Source organism: Talaromyces amestolkiae (genome assembly GCF_001896365.1).
Source record: "Talaromyces amestolkiae strain CIB chromosome Unknown scaffold6.1, whole genome shotgun sequence".
Lineage (NCBI taxonomy): Eukaryota > Fungi > Ascomycota > Eurotiomycetes > Eurotiales > Trichocomaceae > Talaromyces > Talaromyces amestolkiae.
In genome coordinates this window covers 542,978-569,232 of record NW_024468042.1, presented here as the reverse complement: position 1 = coordinate 569,232, position 26,255 = coordinate 542,978, and the positions used below count along the sequence as shown (strand labels likewise).

Below are 26,255 nucleotides of genomic sequence, written 5' to 3'. Positions count from 1 at the left end.
TTATGTCGCTACGAAGAACTATGAATAGAGACACGCCAGAGTGGTCTATATGTAATTGTCGTGAAAGACGAGTAGAATACGACTAGACACTGTGTACCTAGGTGGGCGATTATATACAAGAGCAGAGGTTTAGTACTGCCACTCAAAGTCCCGCCAGACATCACTCGCCGGCGTCGTCGCCATCTCACTCCCACCGCCACCGACACCAAGACCCATATTATTAGTACTATTACTTGTCGAAAACAAATCAATCCCCAAATTATTCAAACCCAAACCCAATCCGCCCGCTACAGGATCCAACTCAACCAGTTCGTCGGCCATGGGTAATTGTTGCCCGAACACGGCGTCCCATTGGTCCCAATCGAATGTCAGATTGGGGTCCATCATGGAAGGCGGTGTTGGTGCTGAGGGCGCGCCTGCGGAGGGACTGGATGATGTCGCGGCCATGGCGGTGGTTTGCGGGGAGTTGAGGGGTGAGAAGGTTGTTGTGTTTGTGGCGGTTGGGGAGGAGGAGGATCGGGATGTTGTTTGCATTATTGGGTAGGGTTGGGCTGGTTGGATAGGCTGGCGGTATTGTTGTTGTGGCGGTCGCTGGATGAAGTTCTGTGGGCTTGGGGTGTTCATCATCGAACCAGACGCGAGATTGGCGAGGGTTAAAGTTGCGTCGAGGCTTTGACTGTCGAGAGATGGATTCGGTATGAAGCCAGTAGGTGAGGGTATATTGGGTGGTATATTGAGTTGAGCTTGTGTCGGGTATTGCATGGACACATTCGAACGCGACACAGGCAACGGCCGAGTTTGCGCGGATTCCTGTCTCAACGACGATACAACAGGATTGACCAGAACATGATTCCGAGTCATCTCAAAAAACCGTCTATTGAAATCTGCCACTTGTGCATCATCAGCAGGCTTTGCAAGTGGTGCAGCAGTATCTATTGATCTTCTCGCATGAGACGACCGTTGTGTTGCTCGTTTAGCACTATGAGCAACCCCGGCCTGGATTTGAGCCTGCTCCGTCCATAGTTGCTGGGGATTTAAGCCTGCTTTTTGCCATGCCTTTTCACGCAGTCGTCGCATCATGTCCCATGCCTCTCGGCCGCCGTCTTTTAATGGCCGTGCTGTAGTAACCCCGTCTTCTCCGCCGACGACGCCGCCGTCCGGTCCACTAATTGAAAATATCTTGTCGATAAATGCTCTTGACCGTAGGGCTTCGGGGCTGCTTGGACGCTCGTATAAATCAATCAGCATTATCATGGTGGCATGCATCGGCTGGKGATTTCCGGGCCAACTCCACTGAAAAGGCTGAAAATCTGGATCTGTCGCTAGTGCAATAAACTTTTCCATGAAACCATGACAATGCCGTAGAGCACCTTGTCGTGCTGTGGGCCATATTCGACTTCTTGCGTTCTTAAGAAATGGTTGATAAGCGACGCAGAATGCTTTATCCAGGAACAACGAAAGAAGAATTCGTGCCCATTTATGGAACGCTACCAGAACTGGAGTGTGGTACTGTTCCGAGCAGCCCCCGGGACCGTCGTCGGGCAGTAAACCCTGCTCAATTCGACCTTGAGGGGCAGTTCGCGTTGTGTTTCCTGGAGATTTAGCCCCAAAAGAATTTGGATGTTGCGCAAGTGGAATGCGATTGATAAGCGAGTTCAGCTGAAATTGAAGATCGACGAGAATCGACCTCAATTCTTCCATGTCACGACCCGTGACTGGCTTCGTTCCTAACTGGATTTTCATGATTCTCCTGACAGCCCCTGGATTCTATTAGCACTATCACTGTTCATGACGCCCAATGTGAACTTACGAGCCATTGCGTATTTCCCCCTCGCGCAAAGATAAAACACGTTGACCATTGAGTTACCACCGCAGACCGTTGGATCATCAGGGTTATCCGGCGGCCTGAGATTGCCTTCCACCAGCCGAGAGTACTGTTCCGCTTGCGGTGTCCCTAACAGTGTATCTTTCACTTCACTGGTCTCCCGCACGTCCCAGTAACTCTCGTCGCAAACCAAAGGGGGCAAACCGGAAGACATGGCAACAACGCCGTCCATGTGGATGATATGCCACCATATCCTCCTCCGTGTTTCGGCTTCACTAGATTTGATACCGAATTGCGCTGGATCTCGGTGCAAACCCATCGCTTGAGCGACTCTCAGCACAGTACTGATGAAAAGACTGCTCGCTAGAGGCTCCTCTTCTCGAGAAAGAATGGTCTTCGTAATGAGAAAAGCGACTAATCCATGCAAAGATGGATTGCGCGGAAAAGATATTCTATCAAGCCAGGTAATCACATGTTCATTAAGCGGGTCGCACAGTTCAGAGCGGCTTGAAGCATTAGGAAACTCGGCTTTGATTGTATGGATCGAGATTGTCACAGAACCGCCATGCCACATAGCATAAAGCAGTGGAATAAATGTAACATCCGGACATCGCTCTCCAGAATAGCCGCTATTCTCATACCAATCCCAGAACGCATGATAGGATTGTAATATTGTAGGCGGGTGTAGTACCGGACTTATCGCATGGATACCAGACATGAATCCTTTATATAGAATATCGCTTTGCCTCCGTGTCGGCATATCCTCCAACATGTATGGTTCGATGTTCTTGTCAAGCGCGGTGGGTGATTCTCCTGAGAATAAAAGTGCTCTGTTCAGTTGATGCCCGCTAGTCGACGACCGATACCCTTGACGACGGCTAGGTGGGTAAGGAGTTCTCGTCATGGGTTGATCCACAGATACCATTACGGCATCCGTATCACCATCGGTAGACGGAGGTACTTCATGCGACTCGTGTTGTTCGCGTAATAGTTGATTGAGTTCATTGATCTAATAGTTTTTTTTTAATTAGCCAAGAATTAGAAGTAGAACGGGAATCGTACCTCATCTGATATATAAGCCCAATACGTTGTACCGACGTATCTGATAGGTTAGAGGATAGTTTCATGGAGATCAGATCAATTGCTTACCTCGATCTGCCATCTTCGAGACTGAGATGCCCCAAATTCATTACAGGATCTACAGGATCAGTAGCATTTCCCGCCGGCACAGGAAACTCATCTCCGCTTGAATCACCCGTGCGACGTGGACTCGTATCCCTCGAACTAGACAACTTATTCGAGGTAGAATTCTGCGACGACAAAGCCGCCCGAGACCCAACAGAAGCCTGTTGATCAACATCCTGACTGATTGCTTGCAGCTGGCGACTCATTTCCTCTACCGGTAAAGGTCCTTTGGCCTTGCTCAGATTCTCAATCATATTTGTAAGTTTGTTGAGTTGGGCTGCGATTGCTTGCGAGCCGCCCTTGAATTCTGCCTGTTCTCGCTCGCCTGGTATCATCTTAAAGTCCTCGTCTTCTTCGTCGACGGATCGCAAAGTCTGCCTTCGTCGCTTGACTCCATGTTGGTTGTACTCGTCGTCGGCATCGTTGTCGTCATTCTTCTTTGGAGTTGCAGTGTCGTAGACACATTCAGATGCGTTCTTCGAGCAATTACCGCAGATAGGATGAATCTGTGATATGAAAAAAGCATTAGTCTATGGGGTTTGTTCAGGCTGGTAATGGAGTATTACCTTGTCGCATTTGACTTTCCTCCTGCGGCATGTGTGGCAACTATAACTGGCGCGGTTCCGGGTTATACGTCCTCCGCTGACGGGGTATCGACCAGAGGACGACCGCGATTCGAGGGTGGATTCAGACATGACATATTAATGATTGTCCAAAAGTCAAGTTCGGCGCATAGTGTTGATCGCGGTTTGAGTCATACGTGCACGCTATTGGAAATCAGAGGACAAAGCCACAACGCCGTCTGTACAAGTATGTATGGAATCAGTCCGCTGTCATCAGGTCATAATCAAAGGCTCATCGCTGTCATCAGATCATCGTTGAAAGCTCCCTGTAATTTTTGCGAGGTGGAGATGTCAGTTGGAAATCCGCGGGGGAAGGAGCTCCAATGCGGAGGGGAGTCTGACCGGCGACATCGGCGGCGCGTGATTGGCCAATTCCTTCCTATTTTCAACTCGCATTACAGCTTCTTTTATTTTGTTCTTTGGAGTAGATACAATCATGAGATTATTTTTTATATTCATAGTCCATATAGCAATTATCACAGCCATGCAGCATTGCGTCTATGATATTAGCAACAGAAACGCGCCTAACGCCAGCACCATGCAAAGTCGTAAAGAAAGGGCATAATCAAACTATACATATCATACGAGAGTACTCTGACATCAAGCCTTTCCCTTTTTCTTTTCCTTCTTCTTCTTCGGCTCTGCACTACCGGACGGTTCTCCCATACCCATCAGACCAGGAGGCATGCCTGGAAGACCTGGCATGCCGGGCATCCCAGGCATTCCTCCCAGCTTCTCCATCTCGGCCATGGCGTCCTTAAACGGATTGTCGCTCACACCACCGCCTGAATATGCCGGCGAGTGAATAGGTAGGATCTTTCCAATCTTCCATCCTCGAGGGGCTGCGGGGGCGTCGGGAAGCTTGTCTGGCATTGGCAGGCCGTGAATGCGAAGTCGAAAGGGGGATTTCTCGTCGGTAGGGTGCGCTTGCAGGAATTGTGCGACCAGTGTTTGAAGATGGTGCTCTACAAAAAAATATCGATTAGCATATTGATTAGGGGTACAAGTTCAGATGAACGTACTATTCTTCACGCGCGGATTTAAGAGATTTCCATCCTCATCCTTAAGCAGTACTCGCACACGACCCGGATTCGCCCAATCCTTGGGATGTAACTTCTCTGGCTCAAATCCCACTCTCAGCCCCAACTGCTGACACGCATCTAGAATATCCCTCGCAAGCGGATTCTCCACCGCCAATTTGCTGGACACTTGTCTCCCTTCTGTGCGCGTACGAGTCTTGTCGAAGTATACGGCATACAAACAGTGAAAATGTTTGGGGATCTCTTGGGGTGGCTGTGGCTGAGGTCGCGCGGCCATGCCTGGAGGAGGCATTCCCATGCCCATTCCCGCCGCCGGAGGAGAAGGATGCATTATAGAAGGAGAGATGATGTGGTCTGCGGGGAGGAGGTCATCGGAGGGAGCGACCTCCTCGGGGTCGGAGTCGGAGAGCTCCTCGACTTGAGCGTGGCGCGACATGTTGTATACTCAGGGATCGGTGTGTTGAATAGTAATTGTCCTGGTCGCTTTACTGTGGAGGTTTGCTTAGTGCGTGCGAAATCATTTTGGTGGGGTATGTAATGGATACCGTAATATTACGCCTTGAATACGCTGCTTCGGCGGAAAATGCGGAGATAATTACAGTCTCTTCTCGACTTTCCCAATACGCACACGATTCTTGAATGTTGACAGGATGAGTCACAGCTTACCTTTGTATCAGAGACTCTTTGAACACGATCTATCCACTCAGCGTGTCAATGCTGAGATTCAACGATGTAAGACCAATACGGCGAAAACGACCAATCTTATGCTCGGCATCTCCAACTCGGCATGCCGATAGCGCATTAGCCCGGCCTATCTACGACGACAGGCCAAAGCGTGGATCCTATCGTACTATATAATCCCCCATTCCCATCTCGACTTTTTGATTCATCGTTCATTCCTGCATACTACCCATATCAAAACTGCATTGCATGCTTGCATCAATAACAATGCCTCCATCAGCAGTCCTCCATCGCCAGCTGCACCAAGCACCTACTATCGCCCTCTCCGGCGAAGGCAGCTACATCACCCTCGAAGATGGAAGACGGATCCTAGATGCCACCGGTGGTGCTGCCGTATCTTGTCTCGGCCACAGCAATGAGCAAGTCAAACAGGCCATGATTGATCAGATCAATCAACTCTCGTACTGTCACACTGCTTATTACTCCACAAAGCCCTTCGAGGAGCTGGCGTCGTTTCTGATAGATTCTACCGGTGGGAAGATGAGTAGAGTATATATCGTCGGATCTGGTATATATAAGGTCCTTGAGTTCCTAATGAATTGAACTAATGAGTGATTCAGGTTCCGAAGCAATGGAAGCAGCAATGAAACTATCAAGACAGTTTTACCTCGAAAAAGCCAACCCGGAGCCCCAAAGAACAAAGTTTATTGCACGCAAGCAGTCCTATCACGGCATAACTATCGGTTCTCTATCCATGGGTGGGCATACATTCAGACGTGAATTGTTTGAACCTATCTTGCTACCCAACATCTCGCACGTCTCACCTTGTAATCCTTATCGAAACCGTAAGGACGGTGAATCAGATGAGGACTACGTTGCTAGACTGGCGGACGAATTGGATACAGAGTTTCAGCGTCTAGGACCAGAAACTGTGTGCGCTTTCGTTGCTGAGCCGGTTGTTGGTGCGGTGAGTGCCCTCTCGTAGCCTTGTGTTGATCGAATCAAACTTATAGAGGGACGGTATAGGCAATGGGCTGCGTTCCCTCGGTACCAGGCTACTTCAAAGCCATGAAAGCGGTTTGCGAGAAGTACGGTGCTCTCTTAATTCTTGATGAAGTAATGTCCGGAATGGGCCGGTGCGGAACACTACACGCATGGGAACAAGAAGATGTCATCCCGGATATGCAAACCATTGGCAAAGGGCTAGGCGGTGGATATGCTCCTGTTGCGGGATTGTTGATAGGCGACAAAGTGATTAAAACGTTGGAAGAGAGCACGGGTAGTTTTCGGCATGGTCATACGTATCAGGGACATCCAGTGTCTTGTGCTGCGGCCTTGGCTGTACAGAAGGTCATCCAGAAGGAAAGATTGGTTGAGAATGTGAGGGTGTTGGGTATGTTTTTTGAAGAAACGCTGCGAAAACAGCTCGCGGATCACCCTCATGTGGGCGATATTCGAGGAAAGGGATTATTCTGGGGTGTAGGTCGCCCTTTTTCTAGTTCGTATGAGCGTCTCTGATTTTTATTAACAGATTGAACTCGTCCGTGACAAAAAAACGAAAGAACCATTCGATCCACAATTACAACTCGCATTTCGGATTCAGGAAAGGGGACTCGAGGCAAAACACAGTATTTCGCTATATTGTGGTCAGGGTACAGCTGATGGGATTGGGGGCGATCACATTTTGCTTGCGCCGCCCTACAACACGACACAAGAAGAGATTTTGCGTGTTGTAGAACTTGTTCAGGCTGTACTTGAGGATGTTTTTAGTGAGTTGGATGCTTGATTTAAATCACTATTTTGTTGGGAATGTTGAAGTGTGGAGCTATTGATATACTCATTTATTGACATGTACTTCGATATCATTTTTGCAAAACATCAAAATCAACCTCCATATTCATCAAGGGTAAATACTTCTGCGAACCATGCACATCATTCTCCCAAGGTCCACCTGATGACACTGCCAAACTCGAAGAACTTTTACCTGCAATATCACTGAAACGAGCACGACGCGGAATAGTAGCTTTGAACGCCAACGCAGGATCAAAAAAACCGCACCATACAATGTCTTCGACGGAGATGTTGTATAGTGATGCAATCTTCTCTGCAGTGAGGATGTTGAAGTTTTTGATTTGCTCGTAGGTAGTGGGATCGGAAAACATAATGTCTAGTGTTATTTCATAGGGACCGGAGTTTTTGGAGCGGATGACTTGGGCGAGTGTGCCGAGGAGATGAATTCCTGAGAGGATATTCGCTTTTGGGGTGTCCTTGGACGTTTCTTGATTGGTCACGGAGGAGTCGCTCTCGCTGCTTTTCAAGACTCGAGGCTTGTTATGGTCAAGAGAAGGACCATTGCCTATCCACCGCATCTCCCACCTTATAAACCTCTTTGCCGAGTCATCATGGCCAATCTCAACCGCATCTTCTTCTCCCTCATCCATCTCTACCAGATGGTAAATTGAGAATTCCGCACAAGGTCCCATTTCGATATTCATTTGACCTCCAATACCCATGCCCAGATTGCCGCTTGTCGCTTTCTGTCCTTTATATGATCCATGGACGCATGCAATTCGCGCACAAGAAATGACGCTCGTCGCAAGAGATTGTGTACTGGCGAGCGCTTCGCCAACTATAAATACTTCCCCTTGCTGCAGGCGGCTGTTATGAGCATTTTGACCGTACACATGAAACTCCAACTCCCATTTACTTTCCTTATCAACCTTATCAAGATGAGAATGCTGCTGAACCACATACTCTTTCACTCTCGTAAAGAATGATGGAAGCTGAGAAATCAAAATCGGATCACAAAACGATCCCATGAAAATAGACCTGTGCCCAACAACTTTCGCACCCTCAAACTTGATCTTATACGGTTCCCCATCATGTTCTTTCGATAATCTGAACAAGGCCCCTTTCGCTCTGACGCTTATCCCATCTTCAAGCGCTCGATACCTCGCCGTATTCAGATCCAAGATTCCTCCCGGACCAGCTAGTATATCGGGCCTCGACTTTTCATACAACGAATGCGCAGCAACACTCTGAGTTGTACACCTCGACCCTTCCGCCAACGGCCGAATATCAAAAGATCCATCCTGATACACACTCGCCATCGCCGCGGAGCTTTTTGGTGTTGCACATACACCTCCACATTCCATTATTTTACCCATATGTGTAAATCCGCCGAGTACGCCCAAACCCAGCTCTTCAAACGGGCGGCAAGATTTGCCAAAGGCATGAAAAGCGCAGAATGCTACGTATGGACTGGGATCGTACGCTCGTCCGGATATCAGAATGTCGAAATCTGGATGGGCGGTCATGGCTTGAACGAATGGTTCGGGCCCGATTTGGCCTACTATTGTTGGCGAGGAGAGGATGTCCTGTTGCGTTAAGAGAGGGACACATGGGCCGCAACCGGAGATTTTGTTGGTTGAGAGTTTTTGTAGAAGGTGATTTTGCGTTGTTTGGGTGTATATTGCGAGGACTTTCAACTTCGTTCTACGATTACGGTTAGTGAGACATTGAAAGTAGAGTCGGGGGGGGCAGGGGGCCCAACCCTTGATCCTCAGATTTCTGAATGTCATCGATTATATCCAGAAACTCTTTGACGTGTGCATCGCTGCCATCTCCACCAGCCGAACTAATCAGTAATGGTACGCGACATTTTTTGACTGCTCGAATCAATTTCCGAAGATCTCGCTCATATGACGATCGAGGAGTTGTCGTCTCTCCAAGAGCTAGTTTGTTTGGCCCGCCATCGGTTGAGCCCGAGTCTATGATTATAGCCGTTGGAGTGTCATTCCTCAATGCTATCTCGAGGCCTTTTTCGAGATCGTTGACATCGAAGCCGTATCCAAGCATGCCGATGGGAGTTATGATCTGGCATAGTAAGCCTGTTTGCTCGGTGTCTGGGTGGTTTAGCACCATTTTGTTGTCTATATTTAATGTTATTCAGATCCACATATAGTTTTGATAAATTCTTATGCGATTAGTTCGTTCCCTCCAGGACGTCGTATAAATATGCGGCACGACATGCATGTATATCTCCGATCCAAAACCGATTCTCGGGCTACTAAGCGCTAATCGCTCCGTGAAACAGGATCTTCAACAGAAGCTGACCAAAATCTCGCCTTATACGCCATGTCATATCACAAAACCCTTGATGACGAAAGTCTTACCTCCGTCTAGCGGTCTATTGATCTGGCTTTATCATCTCATCATCGAATCACTGGGATGGTTATCGTATTCGTACTCGGGTTGCTTAGGACATCCTACCTAGTCAATTGCCGGTGGATCTTTTTTTTTCTTTATCAAATTGCGCCGTTGAACTTTATTAGGTACGTAAACATGCGTTATACAATCCCTATTCCAGCCCTACGACTCGTAGTACTTGTTCCACCCAGTTGTCCTCAGTGCCCGAACGTAGTTCTCGCATATCCTGCTAGTAAGCTTCTACTGCCGGGCGGGCGGGGAAGGCTTCAGAGGGCCCAAATTTGATGACTCTGTTGATCCAGAATGGACCGAAGAATATTGGTTTTGGCAATCTATTGGAACGTGACATGTTTGAGATTCAAAGGATGGAAGGCTGCGTGATGCTAACATATACGTTACGGGACGTATCCAAGGAGGTATAAATAGAAAGCGAGCGAGTTAAAATCCGTCGTCTTCTGATAGACGACTTCGTATCTATTCACAAACTTTCACATAGTTGCGGAGCTGCGGGGTTGCGTCGGAAAGCCCCGTAGTGAGCTGTTACTAGTTTTCAGTTATAATTCTTGACCACCCATCTTTCGAGGCATATGGTGTATTTGAATGCGTCAATATTGCAGACCCTAGCGAGTCCACAGTCACGGACTTACTATTGTATTCTTCCTAGACTTCCTCAACGTCCTGGTCATTGTCCTCATTCAGTTTCGTTACAACCTTGGAATCTTCCTCTTTCTGGCGGGGAAGATACCAGCGGCTTTGAATTTAATGACCTTGTTTATCCTAGTGTGAACGGAAGAATTTGCGTGACACTTCTACCACTATTCTCATTCTGGCTGTTACTTGTCAATAGGCAAGAGTTTACGATGACTTCAGATGCTAGATTACGAAGTACATTGGTAGGCTATCACGAAAATTCTATGGATAACTACCGAATGGCACGTAGACAATGCGTTCCTTATTAGCAGCCCTAACCAAGAACTGAACGCGGACTTCTCGAGTTTGATAGACTAAAACATATTCAACTTTTTTTTTCTTGATTGATTGACCACTTTGGTTAGGGCTAGGGCACTTCCGAACTTGTTTATTTTCAAAAGCTTGATACATCCTACCCTATAAGCACAAACGGGTAGTAGCTGCATCTTGAACAATAAGCCCAGGCAACCAATAATCTGTGCCATCAAAGTCATACTGTCAATCTAACACCTCCAATCAGCATCAAATGATGCCTTGGGGTCCTTAGATAAGATTCTTCATATCGCTGTCGGGGCAATACAACCGGGCACCATCCAAGCTCAATGCCCTGAAAGAAATAAAATGGCTTTGTTTGCTTCTGGCGTGCCTCCCTTCTCCCTTCTCTCTTCCTCCTCCCTCCTTCTTCCTTCTTCCATTTCCCCCAAAATCACCATTGAGCAAGGATCGATTTATACCACTTTCATCAGTTTTATTAGATTTGATATATTTCACATGCTATATTAGTATCACTAGATACTATTCCACTAACGGCGAAATCGAGTTTCAGACGAGCATGGCGTACAGGATCGTCTCTGACAATACCTCGACCATTTTGTGTCAGCAGTTTTGATGGCTGCAGAGTTTCCATTCAGACTCGGTGATTATATACCTGCTCAAAGACATGGACGAATCAAGAACCGGCAATGATGTTTACAACAGCAGTATTTGTATGCAGGAAAGTGGAGGACGCGAACCGCGGAAGGAAAACCCATAGCTGATAACTCGAAAGCAATTGGGTCATGGGAAAAGAAGAATTCAGTTTTTTCGATGATTTGGAAAATATCTTTTCATCCGGGATAGTGATTCGCGCGTCAATTCCGACCACCGGCACAACACAAAACGGTCATATGAGTTCCTACTATCAACCCAACTAAGCTTTCTCCAGCGAGCAAACGCTCGGGGAAAGTTCAGCGGTTTCTGGTATAACACAGATACCACCAATGCCGGATACGGCCTTTGCCTACGAGACACTCTACATAGGCTATATGAAATAGCCCAAGTTTAGTGACCACCCTTTTATTGAAATATAAGACGAGGTTGATCCCCAGACCAAAGGCTGCATCCAGATCATTAGGAAATAAGAGACATGATGATTCTTTGCCAGGTACTGTCAGCTGTGTACACATATTTGAGGGAAATATTCAAAACAGGTTATGAGCCTGGACTCGCTTCGAAGCAAGCTAAGCACTGTGTTACTAATAATTTATGACTCCTCATACAACCAAATTTGACAAATTATGAGCTTGAAGATCTGGCTCTATAAGTAGTCAGAATGCTCTCCCCAATCAAATTATACTCAACTTTTGGCCATGGAAACCCATATCAAACTGGATCTCAGAGTACGATTCAAAAACGTTCGAGCCAGCAGATTGTTCCAAGTGTTATCGCTTTATATTGATGTCTCTCAGTGATCGCCCTCTTATCACAAGTATGTTTTCATTTTCATATTGCGGAATTACTCAAATCAGGCCGTTGTACTCCGACTTTTGTCGCCTTTATGACCATGAGCTAGTTCATATCATATCTTGCCATGTTCCGTGCTTACCGTGGAAGGTGTCACACTCTGCATGGGGTACCTGATGTGTTATTCAGATGATATTTTGTCACCCTGAAACTACAAGTGATTAGTCGTCTATATTATTACGAGGAGTACAGATCCTTCTTCCGTCACCTCGACATCCCACAACATATTTTCTCTGTATATGATGCCTCGTCTATATCAACTGGGAGCTATTGCACGTCCATCAAGATAAAATAAAAGGTCTAATTGATCAACTAAGCAGGAATTGTTTTTGGATTCAACGGGACCTTATCGTAGCGTGATAAATGACGGACATCCAGGCTTATAATCTGCGTGCTTCGGTAAGCGTCATAAAGCACGATTCTAGGTTATTTTTCCAAGATAATGTCTAACTGAAAGCTACTCGGCAGCTCAAAGAAGCCAAGGTTTTGCTCATAAATTGGGAAGAAAAGTTAATGTTACTTAGTCTATCAACACTGCCTCTAGATCACCAGACTCTTCACACATTCGACGAAAAACGGAACTTTCATAATTCCCAGCGAGGAGAGTTTTCACAGAACCCTGCTCAACAATTCGACCAGAATCTAAAACCACAATATGATCATAGTCAGCGATCGTCCGCAGTCTATGAGCAATCGTCAAGACAGTCGTTTCGTTCCGCACACTTTCTTCCAGGCTTGCTTGTATCGCGGCATCGGTATCATGGTCGATTGAAGCCGTTGCTTCGTCCAGAACGAGAATCCTTGAGCGACGCAAGAGTGCACGCGCGATGCATAATAACTGGCGTTGACCTAGCGACAAGACGTCTGCGGCACGGTCTAGGCAGCTCACAGTTGGTCCTGTACTCATTCTATTGAGCTGCTCATAAAGGCGAACCTGATTAAGCGCTGAAATCACTTCATCATCTGTGTAACGTTGCAAAGGATCAACATTCTCGCGAATCGTACCGTCGAAAATCTCTGGATTTTGAGGCACAATAGCAACAGCTTGACGGAGCTTTTCGAGTGGCAAGGTACTGATATCAACACCATCAATCTCTATGCGGCCACTTTCCGCTTCGAGGCAACGTAGCAATGCCAGTGTCAAAGTGCTTTTCCCGGCACCGGTACGTCCTACGATACCAATTCGCTGTCCTGGCTTTGCCTCGAAACTGACTTGGCTCAATGCAGGATTGAGATCTGATGAGTATCGTGTTGTATAATTATTAAATCGTATTCCTCCTTGTGATGGCCAGTCTGAAGGCATATCGTAAGTAGCCGTTGATCTTGGCAAATAGTTTTCTTGCTCAATCTTGCTGTATTCCAGTATTCGGTCCACCGAGTTCAAGTTTTGTTGTATGAAAGCATACACCTGGACAAACCACATAATATTCTCCGTGAATGTCGTAGAATAGGTAAGAACCAAGCCTGCGCTACCAAAATCAATTGATCTAGGGCTCCACAGCACAAAAGCAGCCGTGGAGAAGGATATCAAAGATCCCAAAAGCGTGACTCGAAACGTAAGCCATTCTTTACCCGCGCATTGAAGTAAATATGTTTGATTGAGTCTATCAATGAGCTTCCGATTTTGAGCGGTGAAACTCGATGTTTGATGATACGCTCGAATACTGATGTAGCCGGACAATGTTTCGCCGAATTGTTGAAATAATGGAGACCTTTGTATAGCCTCGATTCGTTTCAAATCCCGGGCTGCATTAATATAGACCCCCAGCACGAAGTAGTACGCCACGCAAATGAATAACGCGACGACGAGGAAAGCTGGAAGCACTACTGATATGAACACAACCACCATTGTTATTGTTGCGACCAGCTGTAAAGCGCTGATTGCGAACCCCGGTATGACTTGGTCCGTTGCCTCGACATCTTTAGAAAATCGATTAGTGATCTGTCCCAGGGGCACCCTGTCGAAGAAGTGGAGTTTTGCGTGAAGCACTGAATTCAGCAGTTGTTCGAATAAGGCGAATGATGCTTTCAGCGAGCCGTGGAATGTGATGAGATCTCGTACAATCGTTATCAATGCATATAAACCACAGAGACCGGTATATACTGTTATGTAGAACCAGGGATTGATTTTCACAATCTCATTAGGGCCTTCTGAATCTTGGACGTGCAAATTCCCCGCTTTATCTTCTCCTAGATCCTGCACTAAGTCAGATTGTAGTGCCCATTCCTTGATCCATATGGTTGTCCCCAGCGAGGCAATCTGTTGCAACGCAAAAAAGCCCAAGACAATTACCAGGAACAATCTGCTACCCATGGCAGTGAGGTAGCTCCAAATAACATATGATGAAACTGCGCCCTCTGCCTTCTGCTCTTTGTATGTCTCTTTCTCATCTGATTCTGCGAGTGATATTCCATCTAGTGAGTCCGTATCTAGTGAGGGTTTCGCAGCATAGTCCAGTGTAGGGGTACCAATATTTGTGATGGTAGAACTCGACATTGGGCTTTCTGCTTTGCTTTCGAGCATATTAGCATCCAGAATTCCAGACCGGACGAGTTCTTCCGGAGAACCTTGGCCCTTTACATGACCGCTGTCTAACGAAACAACGTAGTGACTGTGTGGTATAGTCAACTGCGTGTTGTGGGTGGCCAAAATACAAGTTCTCCCTTTCATCAAGGGTCCCTTTACGGCACGGAAGAAGATATAACTCGCAGTGTGAGAGTCTAGTGCACTGAGACAGTCATCGAGAAGAGCATATCTGCATCTGCTATAAAGCGCACGTCCTAACGCAACTCGTTGTTTCTGGCCACCAGATAGGCGGGCCCCGTTTTCCCCGCAATGAGTCTGATCACCYTGATCTAGTGATCTGATATCAGGAAACAGTGCAACTGCATCAAGCACTGCTGCATAACGTTCACTTTCGAATGGCATGTTAAAAATAATATTCGAGCGTATACTTTCGTTCATTATCCAAGGCTCCTGTGGGCAATATGCTATGGCATCAGTGAAGCCGGTTGTTGGGTTGCCGACCCTTTCGTATGATATCTGTGGTAGCCTTACTTGACCATTGATAAGGTCCATTTCACCGAGCAGGGCAAGCAATAGGGAAGACTTTCCAGAACCACTTGGTCCACATACTATATTCAAAGATTCTGGTTTGAACTGAATGTTCAGGTTCTTCAACCGAAACGGGCCGATGCCGCTAAATAAGACGTCATCTAGCGGAATGTCGGTTCCTCTCCTTCTGTCTGGATCATTTGCCTGCATTGCAGATATCGATACTCTCGTTGGCCAAGAAAGTGTGGCATCATCGAAACCAAAATAGTCTAACTGTTCGGACTTCGAGACTTGGTTGATCTTCCATGACTCTCGTTCTTGCAAGAACTTGTCAATCCGACCCAAGGAAACATGTGCTTGAAGCAAAAATGTAATTGATGCAGCCATTCGATCCAAAGGAATTCGAATGATACCGAAAATAGCCAGAGCAGGAAACGCAATAGATGTCTTCAGCGGATTGTCCCATACCAAAGTATAAAAGAAACACGTTATAATCGTGACAATAAATGGCAGAGAATGAAACGTAGTTGCATTAATTGACCACCATATATAACGGAAGCGTAGCTCGTCAAGCTCTAGTTTACGCTTTTGCATCACCCGGTTTTGAAAATGAGTTTCCCACGCTGAGTACTTTACTGTATGAATATTGTTGAGGATTTCATTTCCGGTCTGGATTCTTGAGTCGCTAGCCTTTAATAACTTTGCTTGTACCTTCATCACTTGCTGCGATATGATGAAATTCAGTGGTAGTAGGCATACCATACACAAAACGCCTAAAACACCACTTGTCCCTAGAATTCTGTAGAGAAGCCATGTTCCCAGAGTTGTTTGAACGGGGAAGATTACCCAAATCAGATAGAGAGTTCCGCTCATCTCACTGACGTGTTCGACGTCGACTGACATGAGGTTGAGGATATTGCCATCCGTAGCATGATTTTGTGTTTCAGTATGCAGTTCACCTTCAGATGCCGAATTTGGTGTCATCTTTTTGCGAAGCGATTTCTCGTAAATCTCATTTATCAAGATGGCTCGTAATTTAGCTGTCATGCGATTGCCCATCCAGTCACATTGACTACCAGCGATGCTGGAAACAGCACCAGCCACGAGAATACCACCAGCGCAGAGCCAAGCCGTACTCTTCAAAATAGTATCGGGGTATTCGAGGTGTTGAAGAATAGCCCTAATCAAGACAGGCGGGAGGAGAATGAAGACACTGTTCAGTGCTGCCCATCCTCCTTGTCGTAGCATATCATTTTTGACAATTCGGAAAATCCTCCGCAAAAGCGGTGAAGTGGCTGGCGTTGTGGTTTGAAAATGTGGAATAATTGTTCCGCACTTTTGGTGGTAAGAAAGTGGATAAAGGTCATACACCTCCAGTGTTGCCCTGAATGACTTCCATACTAAGCCATTGAGCCACGAAAAAGTGAGGCAAGAGATAACACTCGCCGTCTCTTGTTTGCTTATGTCTGAAGTTGATATGTCATCACCCTTGAGCTGTCTTGATAATGGTAGCCTTGGAGCAGTCCAGTGACATAAACATAGCACTGCAAACACAACGAAACGTAAAAGATTTGCAGTCAAGACAAAAGGTGACGTCGTTTGTATGATCATTGTATGGCTAACTATTGCCAGACAGGTCACCTGAATTGCATAAATCGTGATTGAATGGTACTGTAATTCATGGCTGACACAGGTGTCCCACAGTGTCTTTCGCACCAGCGCAAGGAACAGTAAGTATGTAGAAGATACTGCAGAAATGAAGGCGGCGAGGTGGTCGGCTGTATCTCCAATACCAACAAGGAGGAAAAAATTTATATGTATATCAGCGAGAATTGCACCGATTTCTAATTGACTGATTCTAGGTGGGATTATCGCAAGTGATGTAGTTCCCGGGTTAGAAATTTGACTTTTAGGGACCTTTCGGTAGCGGAAAATCGCCTTCGGTATAAAAGGATATAGGCGCTTCAAGCTGTAGATGGCTATTGAGGCAGAACATATCACAAGAGGAACAACCTTGCCGAGATAATTGATGATCACACAGTCTGAAACGCGACCATCGATCCAAAATGCAGAACATGAGAAACTCATTTCGTGCTAGGAAGATGGATTTGATGAGCTCGAAGGACCAAAAGTATTTCAGTATGATTGATTGTGAAACGTTCTGACCAATGATACAGTCGACGCACGTGATCGGCCTTGCCCTAGGCCGCGGATTGTGAAGGCTTATCTGGTGCGACCAATTGTTTTGCAAGTCATCAACAATCTGTAATATGGCTATCTTTCTTGAGACACAGTCATATTGGAAGTAATTCTAAGCTTGGAATTTGTCGTAGCCAAATGGATAGGTTGGTCTAGTAAGTGGATGGAGTCGAAAGAAACGACGGTGACCGCTAAATCGAAAGATCACTCGGAATAACGTGCTTGGAAATTTGGGGGCCAGTAAAGACTTGCAAGACACTGTTGGAAACAAGATATAGCACCGGGAGTATTGTCCATTTGAAGAAAAGAGGGTCACTGCACCGTTGACAGCTTTACTTGGATAGACTAGGATAATGCGATTGGACAACAAAATGTCTTCCCCTCTCGGTATGAGCATCTTGCTTCAAAGACATGTAACAAATTTACTAGAAGGTATATCCGCTTTGATTACTCATTCTCTAAGTTCCTCTATTGTGAGTAATTTTTAACGCATGTAATTTTGCGACTTCGATACATACGGCGTTATACGTAAGGAAATACTAGTCGTTATGTTCCGTTATTTTACATTGTAAATATTCGATCCTAGTGGTTTTTTAATAAACCATACTGATACAGTCAAAATTACACCTAACTTTAGAGGTGGGGGCCATTGATATTCACTGACAGATTAGTCTGTACGTTTAGTTGACAAGCCACCATTCTAAAATTTATCAAGACCAGTGCATTATTAAAGGGTTAATACAAAACATTATACATCCTCTCAAAGGCTGAGACATCTCCAAACACTCTGTAGTCCATATAACCATATATTTAACCTCTTTAGACCCCACGCTAAGCACTATTATCCTTAAAGAATTAGCACTAGAGAAACTTTGCCTTGAAGTAATAAAATGAACCTTACTTTCTTAGCTACGTTCGGTGAGGGGAACTCACTTTTGCAAGATGTCTACTATCAGATCAAGCTACGTACACTACGAATTCTGGAAATTTCACCTTAAAGGCGTATGAAATATGAAATCATTAAAATATTGTCAATGGTACCTTATACGATTATTTGATGATCACGCTAGAAAATAGTTCTGTCAGCCTCATCAATGGAAAGGAAGAGGTACATAAAGAGCCATATAATAGAATACTTATATTTTTTACTTTTCTCTTTTCTCACTACAACTAAAAAAAAGACAATGCTCATGTCCCGCGTACTAAGTCTCATCGTCTACTGCCTCACGTGTTCCATTCTCCTTCTTGGACGCCTGATTTTCGCTGAACGAATGCTTTAGATAACACTAAAAGCGCTCTAAGTAGTCTTCGATATACAGGCTCACCGCATCACGATACTAAACAATTCTCGCAGTACTTGTAGAGACATAATGACGCGTATGCGTGCCCAGTGTGGAAATTTTCGATATCCGTCAAAATCAACATGTTATTGAACTCTAGCAGAGTTATGTGAAATGAACGCGAGAAGCTAGTGAACCTGGCGCAGCTACATTCTCCCGTTAGCAATGCTGTTGATCTCAGCAGATGCATCAAGAATGCGTGTGTAAGGTCGATGTTTGAAGCAGCGTCATATAGCAATTCTGTTGACAAGTTTTGGGGACATGTTGGTGGGTGCTGGATAGAGTCTCGAAAATTTGCTTTATACGCATTTCCTTCCTGAGCATAATCATTGCAGTGCTTATAACTGTTCTACTTCGAATACTACTCAATATGTTTCTGAGTGATACATCGGACGGACGCCCCGAAACATATTGACCAAAAACACAAAAAATAATTGAGAATACGTTACATATCAAAGATTGTGTAAAAATGCTAAACAGATGTCCATTTTGGATAACTCTCTTCTCGCATAACTGATGTTCAAAAGGTAAAATCGCTAGCATTACATGAAACTATCTTAATCTCAGACCGTGGTACACACTATCCAAAATGTCATTGCTGTACCTGTGACTTTTCACTCTCGTGACTTTTGCTAGGCTGCCACTCTAAATCTGAAGGTATCGCTAACGATATCCTTTGACTCTCAGCCCAGTCTTCTATTCCGAGATGATTACCGTAAGGTGTGAGAACTCCTTCAGGACTCTGCTCAATAATCGGTCTGTCAGGATACTCTGTCCAAGGACCCGTCTGACGGATTGTATTGTCCTCCTTCCATTTCAGAATCTCGTCAAAGTTGCGGCACATTTTGGTCGAACCAAAATTCAAATTAAGACCAGGCCAACCAGCGAACTTCTGTCCCACAAGAACTTCCAAATCTGCATGGCACGTAATGCTCCTCATAAGGACATATGTGCAGTGCGTCAGATGATGATCCCAATCGATTGGGGTATGAATCATCTTCTTTCTCATATCCCCATAGTATTCTGGCCACGTCGTCTTGCGAAGATTGTTTAAACAGTGAAGTTGGTGAAAAACATCTAAGACCCCGTAGTATACACCTTCCCCAAAGTCGGACTCCGGTGCTGGCCACGTGGTCGCAGGATCATATCCAATACGCCGTACTTCTTCGGCATTGAGCGCTATAGATTCCGTAGAAGTTATTCTATCCCATGCTTCATCGACTTCTGGTGAAGGTGGCTGTTGAAAAATTGACGGCTTATCATCTGGCCAGTAGATGGTGAAGTTGTTGTGGACTTCAGACTTATAAACCGGAAGGCGATCAAATACAGGAGCTACACAGTGGTGAGTCGCTAAAACTTAGAATTCGGAAACCACTACTTACAATATGAGCTGGTATTCTTCTCATTACAGAGAGCCCTATTCCACCGGAGCAGCATTCCTAAGGTAGACAAAAAGAGTAGGACGTTGCCTGCTACCAGACTGATGGCAAGCCAATGTCTTTTGACATATTCCCACCGTCCTTCAGGGAAGTCACGTTGTGTTCGAATGAGCTCCGAACGTTTTCCAATTTGATCCTGGACTGCGTCCTCATCACTGAAGAGTAATTGCTCAGAAGACTGATCATAAAGACTATCAGCCAATTTACTATATTGGAACGTCATTTTCAGCTGAAAGAAATATTGATAAACAAAATGGAATTTTGTAGGTTGAGATTCTTTCTCTGGCCATAAATTGTATGAGAAGAGCTGAGAAACGAGGAGATAACCTGGCAGCCTTGGCGGAGTACCATGTAATTGAAGACGCAAGAACAAGGACAGCAAACTTCAAAGAGGGGAATCACGTATAACATTGTAATAAGTGTCCTTGGCGATAACAACTGATCTTGGGTTGCATGCACAGATTGGACTACAGTATGTCGTGATTTTCGGGCTTCGGGATCTTGGTATTTGACGTGTCATTACTTACCACGTATAATACGAAACAGAGAAATGTTAATAACCATATTAGGGCGGGTAGCTTCATTTACCACCTGATCAAATGAGGTACAGGACAAGACCTTGGCACTTTCCCATTTTGCAATTCTCTGCTCTCGAAATTGCGACGCAGATCTTATAGAGGGTATAACGCCGGCCAACACAGCTACCGCCGTACTATGTTTAGTAAGAAAATAACAGATACCGAGATTAAATCTAATCAGTAAGCATTGACTGCTTAATGGCTAGAAATATAAGTTGAAACCAATATAGGTATGAGTACCAAGCTGTAATATAGAGATGGTAATTTATACGACTATACTATACACCGTAAAGTGATGAGAACAGAGAGGGACGTGTACTGTATTGTTCTGTCGATTGAAATTCTTGATCCCTAAATCACGATGATCGAAGTCATAAGTCGTATGCATCGGGCATGCCAGACTTGGACCCCACCAAATCAAGAGCATTGGTGAGATTGTTTATGCGTCCTGACGTATTGTCATTGTATGGGCGATAATTTGATATGTTAGAAGGCTCGTAATCACAATCTTCAGGTTGCAAAAATGGCTGATCTCGTGCCATAAAAAACGCCCCTCCGAAACTGCAAGGTAGTACAGGCTGGTTTCGAACATGCATTGATATTAGCTTCATGCAGCTTGCAAAGAAGACCCTGTCGAGTGGTGTATAGAGCTCCTAGGGCAGACCTGCTCTGATACCCAGGCGCTCCATCAATTGAAGGAGGGCAACAAGACGCCAATGAAAATATGACTCAACACCATGATTGCATCTCAAAAGACAAAGCATTGCTGGTTTATGTTACTTGATGATTGGCACACCAGAGACTTCCCTGGCATGAAAGGTGTCTACAATCTCTTGATTACAGTTCTGCAGACTAGTGATAAAAACAACAAACAAGATTGTGCAGTTACTCTAGCTTTTTTTCATACAACTAGCAATTCCTCCAGAAAGCCAGCTTTGTGGGGGATACGAACTGTGGATAGGAAGCCCCATAGTGGCGACAGTTGAACACTTAAGTGCTGTGCAAGAAAGGCGTCACATAAGAGACGCCTTGTTGGCGTGGTGTGCGTAATTTGACCCCTATTATTCAAAAGAAGCTAAGGTCTATAGCTTCAATAAAGAGTGGTAATCTATTGCCTAAAACAGCTTGTTGAACAGCATACGTATGTGTCTTACTTTTCGTAACGCTCTTTAAACAAGAAACAGATTGTTAGAATATAGTGTAATGATTTAAATTACTTAAAACTTACCGCAAGGCACCTCCATCTCTCAGTTTTACATCTCCTTGGTGTGTAATAATAATCGTGCGAAGTTGAGTGATACACGATTAACTATGAGCATTAGTTTGAAATGCATACACTTATGCTCCCCCAATCGGCTTTATAAGGTATCTAGAAATAGAAGCTCCAGTATAGTACAAAGTTGTGCACACTTATTTGATAAAGTATTGTACTAGGCCGTGGTATGTCATGCTTTCAATCACAATTGATATCCTTCGGCACAGCTTTCTGTAAGTCTTTGGTCGTCAAGGGCGTACAGTAATCTTTTAATCCATATACACATTGTTTCGTTTTGAATGCATCAGAAAGTGCGAAGTCCAGACGCTCGATGAAAAAGACAGATCTGAGGTATAGGAAATAGGAAAATATACATCTTCCAGTGTGTCAACATTTGAAAGGTTCGCATCACACTAAGAAGGGGTCATGATGTCCATGTTCTTCGAAATATGCCTGCATGACAGGATAGTACGGACTGTCTGTCGGACAAAAAGCCCAACGTTCCTCTGGGTGAGTTAAATTTATATAATTGTCGAGATGTTTGTAGCAAGATTGCTGTGGTTTTGTCCACTCCACTAGTTTTGAATAGTCTTTGCACTGCATGGTCTGATTGGCGCCGGCACCATCTGTTGTCTTGCTCATGGGCGTGTCATCTGCTTTGCACATGAGGTCTTGCCGTATTGTGTCCAGGCAGTGTTCGATGTGTTTCAATGGTACAAGTGTGCTGTTGGTAGCTATGAAGTCATGTAGTGTCTTTCGAATTGCCTTCTGTTTTGATTATCTCTTAGTTAGATAATATATTCTACTTAAGAATAAGTTTCATCATGGGTAAAGTCTTTCACTTACAAGACAGTGCAATTGGTGGAACACCTTTATATAGTAAACCCGTTTGGTTTTATCCCATATAAATCTTCCTGAATCAGGAAGTCTCTTCTCCTGCGCCCATTCCGGGGTGACAACTATTGCAACAGAATCGACATTGAGACTTTCCCACATCTCATCAGCCAGGGTTGCGTTGCTGCTCGTGTAATCAGTCCAAGTCTTATATTCGGTTGGGATCTCTAATCCAAGCCCAGCTAAAAGATTTTGTCAGTATTTTGTTCCATGTGAACTAGTCAGAGTTAAGAAGAGAAAATCAAAATAGAGACATAGTATAGGGTACGGTTGCACTAACTGTATGGTGATCGGTTAGCTGCCATTCCTCCCAAATCACCTGTCTCCTCCCTGTTTGCAGAGACAACCGTAACGACTAGATAGAGGTTCATTATTATTGACAGAGCCAGGACTCCAATAACGAGTCGCCACTTCCATCTTACAAGGGTTTCTCGTCTGTAAGGCAATGTAGGCACAGCAGGATCTTCTTCGAAGCCATGATCCTGAAGTAAGTGGTCCTTACTATGATCTTCATTCATTGCTCTTCTTTGTTGAATTTTGCTTTCGCGCTATCTCTAGCACGGTTCATATGCCGGTAGAAAGATGAATTTCACTGTAGAAACTTTAGGTTTATAGTAGGGTGAATCAATCATAAGGGCCATCAAGAGCAATAATCCTCCCACACTTTCGTGCAAAGCGCAAAAAATGGTACATGTGATTATTACTAAACTAAAATAGTCCTTTTCGCTCCAAGGTACACACACGTTCATTCATCCGACGAAGATATCTGACAAAATGGATTCAGCTGTCCTAACAAGATTGATAATCCCTTCTTGGCTGTCTTTGATGTGAGCAACTTGTTTAGGAAATATCTGAAGAATACTACCTTGATAGTAATGATGGCGCAATCTTGGGGCCTGTAGTCGCAACTTTCTATAGAGAGCATAATGCATACCACCTACCTATCCAACGCCGCCAATAGCGTACGACGAATTCATGACAAAGTTGGCTTTAATGCGGCTTGCAAAGGAGTATACATGAATCCCTAAGTATGAAACCTTTCGCCTGCCGGGATTGGTCGCACCTTAACACTGAGCCAACGAAGCTATACGCATGCTAAGAGTTGATCAACATACCCATTCCTTGATATCACTGGGGTTACATACATAGAAGTACGCGATAGAACCATACGGAGTGAATTCTTCACAAGATAGTGTATTTTATGTCCTCGGTAATAGACCGTAATATCCTAAATACTGCATCAATAGACCAAAGTCTGAGCTAGCCATCAGGTTTTTCTAATACAGAAATAACCACTTCCTAGATTGGAAGAGACATCGTCAGGACAAATCAGGTGATTGTATGACATGGTAGTGAGTTTTTTTTCCTATATAAAGTCTCGAATTTCCCATGCGAATTTCCTGAATATCAACTTCGGCCTACAACAAACAAAGAAGAAAACAAATCATCAACTCCCTAAGAATTCATCTCCCATTTCTCCTTTTTCAAACCGTCAACATGCGTTTCATTGGAGCTCTTCTTACCCTCTTGGCTGCTATGCCTATGGTTGCTTTCTCAGCACCTGTTGAAGCGAATGTCCCCGAAGAGCGTACCATTGGTGCAGGTACTGCTGACTGTTAAAGAGTCATTGATTTATTTCAGCAGCTATTCATCGAGACTATCAGGTCTGTACCAACATCATGAAAGTCATAGGCCATTAACTAAATGAAATTAAGAGGCACCCTGGTATTGAAAGAAACGTTATTTTCGATAAAGCCTACGATGTCCTACTTTGGTTTATGATTGATGATGAATGATGGTTGACGGTGGTTGAGGATGATCATTTGGCTGCACATATTGATTGATATTGCTATAAGACGCTCATCTAAGAACTCGACGTGCTCTAATTAGATTGAACGCATCCGCTCGTTGCTTAAGGAAATGTTAGGTAGCTTGTCAATGAAACGCAGATATCTGCTCTACTTTTCATAAGAAGAGATCCGCTTTACAAGTTCAGAATATGAGAAATGAGCACTGCCCACTAAGCGAGATATTCCTTCTACGCATGAAGACCCCTTTGCTTACTTTCTTCCTTTCTCTTTCCCATATAAGCTTTATTGTATGATAGAGTCTTTATAAATTATATATCTGTTGAACTTTTACCTCTCTAATTTTACTTTTAGCATGTCATGATAGATAAACTTATAATACATGTATTAGAGATAGGTAGAAGAACATGGGCTCTACTACGTAGCATATCAAAGTCCTTTATGTTTACTCCTACCAGTGGTTCATGAACGTATTCTAGCTGTGTCTATGATACTTCTATTTTGGTAGTGACACTTACCAGCTTCATCTTGCCTAAGGAAAATGCATATGCTTCTGAGCATACTACAAGCTTGTTGGAATACAAGAAAAAACAATGAACATGTTGTTAAGATGTCATGAGCAGATGATTTGTAAGTGCTGGATAGCGTTCTGTACTGTACTCGCATTCCAGCGACGAGACAAACTCTCAAAAAACAAAACAAAAAAAAAAGGGTGGAAATGCAGTTTGACCCTGTAAAAGTCTCTACCAACATCCCTCCTATTCATCAGACATGTATGGGGTTTCCTTCTTATCTAAGGGCGTATATCATGAATTTAAAGGCCAAGTTGTGAATCCACCAGAACTAGATACGATACACTGTGGTACACCTTTCAAGTAGGCTCATCATAGAGCCTAGTGCCCAATTAGGGGCCTACTCCGACAATGTGAACAACAGTCCCTTGGCCCAGCGAATCCGTACTGCATAACATAATGTTCGTCTGCTGAGCTCTGGGTCTCTTAATCACGAATTGTAAAGGCCTGCATACGGTTGCGAGAGACGAGCCTTTTTGGCGCCGTGGGGCCAGATATGTTTCCAGGGGTCGGACATATTTATGTACCGGAGCGATGATAATATAATTCTTTGTACAATGTAAGGTTATATACGAGTCACGCAGGCATTGAGTACTAGTGAGATACAGACTGTTGGTAGAATTACTGTATTACCGTACGTACCATTGAGTCGAAATAACACGAAATATAACAACACCATTGTACTGTATGTGCCTTGTCAAAAATGTTAATCTATGACCCACTTAGTGCATAGTGCCGCACGCCTCGCAAGGCTAGCTAGCGTTGTGGGAACAGCGCATCATCATTCCGCGGGTACATTAAGTGGTCTACCTAGTAGTTAGTTATTTAGATTAACTATCTTTTGTCTTGGGATGTATATCTTATCATGCATTAGCGTGTTTCTTAGTGCTCTTTGCATGTGTATATTACAGGTCCTGAGGACTTCATGAAGCAACATTTTAGCACCTCTGCAGGAAGCAGAATGGGGCATATTCTGCAATGCTCAATGGAGCTTCAACGTGCTTTGATATATGTGTTTTATAATCTAGGAATAGCTTCATATTCCTTTGTTGTCTGTGAGATCGTGTCTCGATCTTTATG

The 26,255-nt window shown here is 44.6% G+C and overlaps 5 protein-coding genes across 5 annotated transcripts; 1 reads left to right on the top strand and 4 right to left on the bottom strand.

The window, feature by feature from the left end:
* Positions 1–129: 129 nt before the first annotated feature.
* BHQ10_003773 (uncharacterized protein) lies at positions 130–3,705 on the bottom strand (the record flags this gene model as incomplete). Its single annotated transcript, XM_040876066.1, has 5 exons — positions 130–1,760; positions 1,811–2,834; positions 2,888–2,927; positions 2,975–3,516; positions 3,577–3,705. The coding sequence occupies 5 exons, from the start codon at positions 3,703–3,705 to the stop codon at positions 130–132; spliced, it is 3,366 nt and encodes a 1,121-aa protein (XP_040732277.1).
* Positions 3,706–4,233: 528 nt separating this feature from the next.
* Positions 4,234–5,109, bottom strand: BHQ10_003772 (uncharacterized protein; the record flags this gene model as incomplete). Its single annotated transcript, XM_040876065.1, has 2 exons — positions 4,234–4,598; positions 4,656–5,109. The coding sequence occupies 2 exons, from the start codon at positions 5,107–5,109 to the stop codon at positions 4,234–4,236; spliced, it is 819 nt and encodes a 272-aa protein (XP_040732276.1).
* A 512-nt stretch (positions 5,110–5,621) lies between these two features.
* On the top strand, positions 5,622–7,140 carry BHQ10_003771 (uncharacterized protein; the record flags this gene model as incomplete). Its single annotated transcript, XM_040876064.1, has 4 exons — positions 5,622–5,922; positions 5,975–6,321; positions 6,381–6,833; positions 6,886–7,140. 4 exons carry the CDS (start codon positions 5,622–5,624, stop codon positions 7,138–7,140), a joined length of 1,356 nt encoding a protein of 451 aa, XP_040732275.1.
* Positions 7,141–7,216: 76 nt separating this feature from the next.
* On the bottom strand, positions 7,217–8,671 carry BHQ10_003770 (uncharacterized protein; the record flags this gene model as incomplete). Its single annotated transcript, XM_040876063.1, has 1 exon — positions 7,217–8,671. The coding sequence occupies one exon, from the start codon at positions 8,669–8,671 to the stop codon at positions 7,217–7,219; it is 1,455 nt and encodes a 484-aa protein (XP_040732274.1).
* Positions 8,672–12,555: 3,884 nt separating this feature from the next.
* BHQ10_003769 (uncharacterized protein) lies at positions 12,556–16,338 on the bottom strand (the record flags this gene model as incomplete). The annotated part of the gene is made up of 1 exon (XM_040876061.1): positions 12,556–16,338. One exon carries the CDS (start codon positions 16,336–16,338, stop codon positions 12,556–12,558), a length of 3,783 nt encoding a protein of 1,260 aa, XP_040732273.1.
* Positions 16,339–26,255: the final 9,917 nt, after the last annotated feature.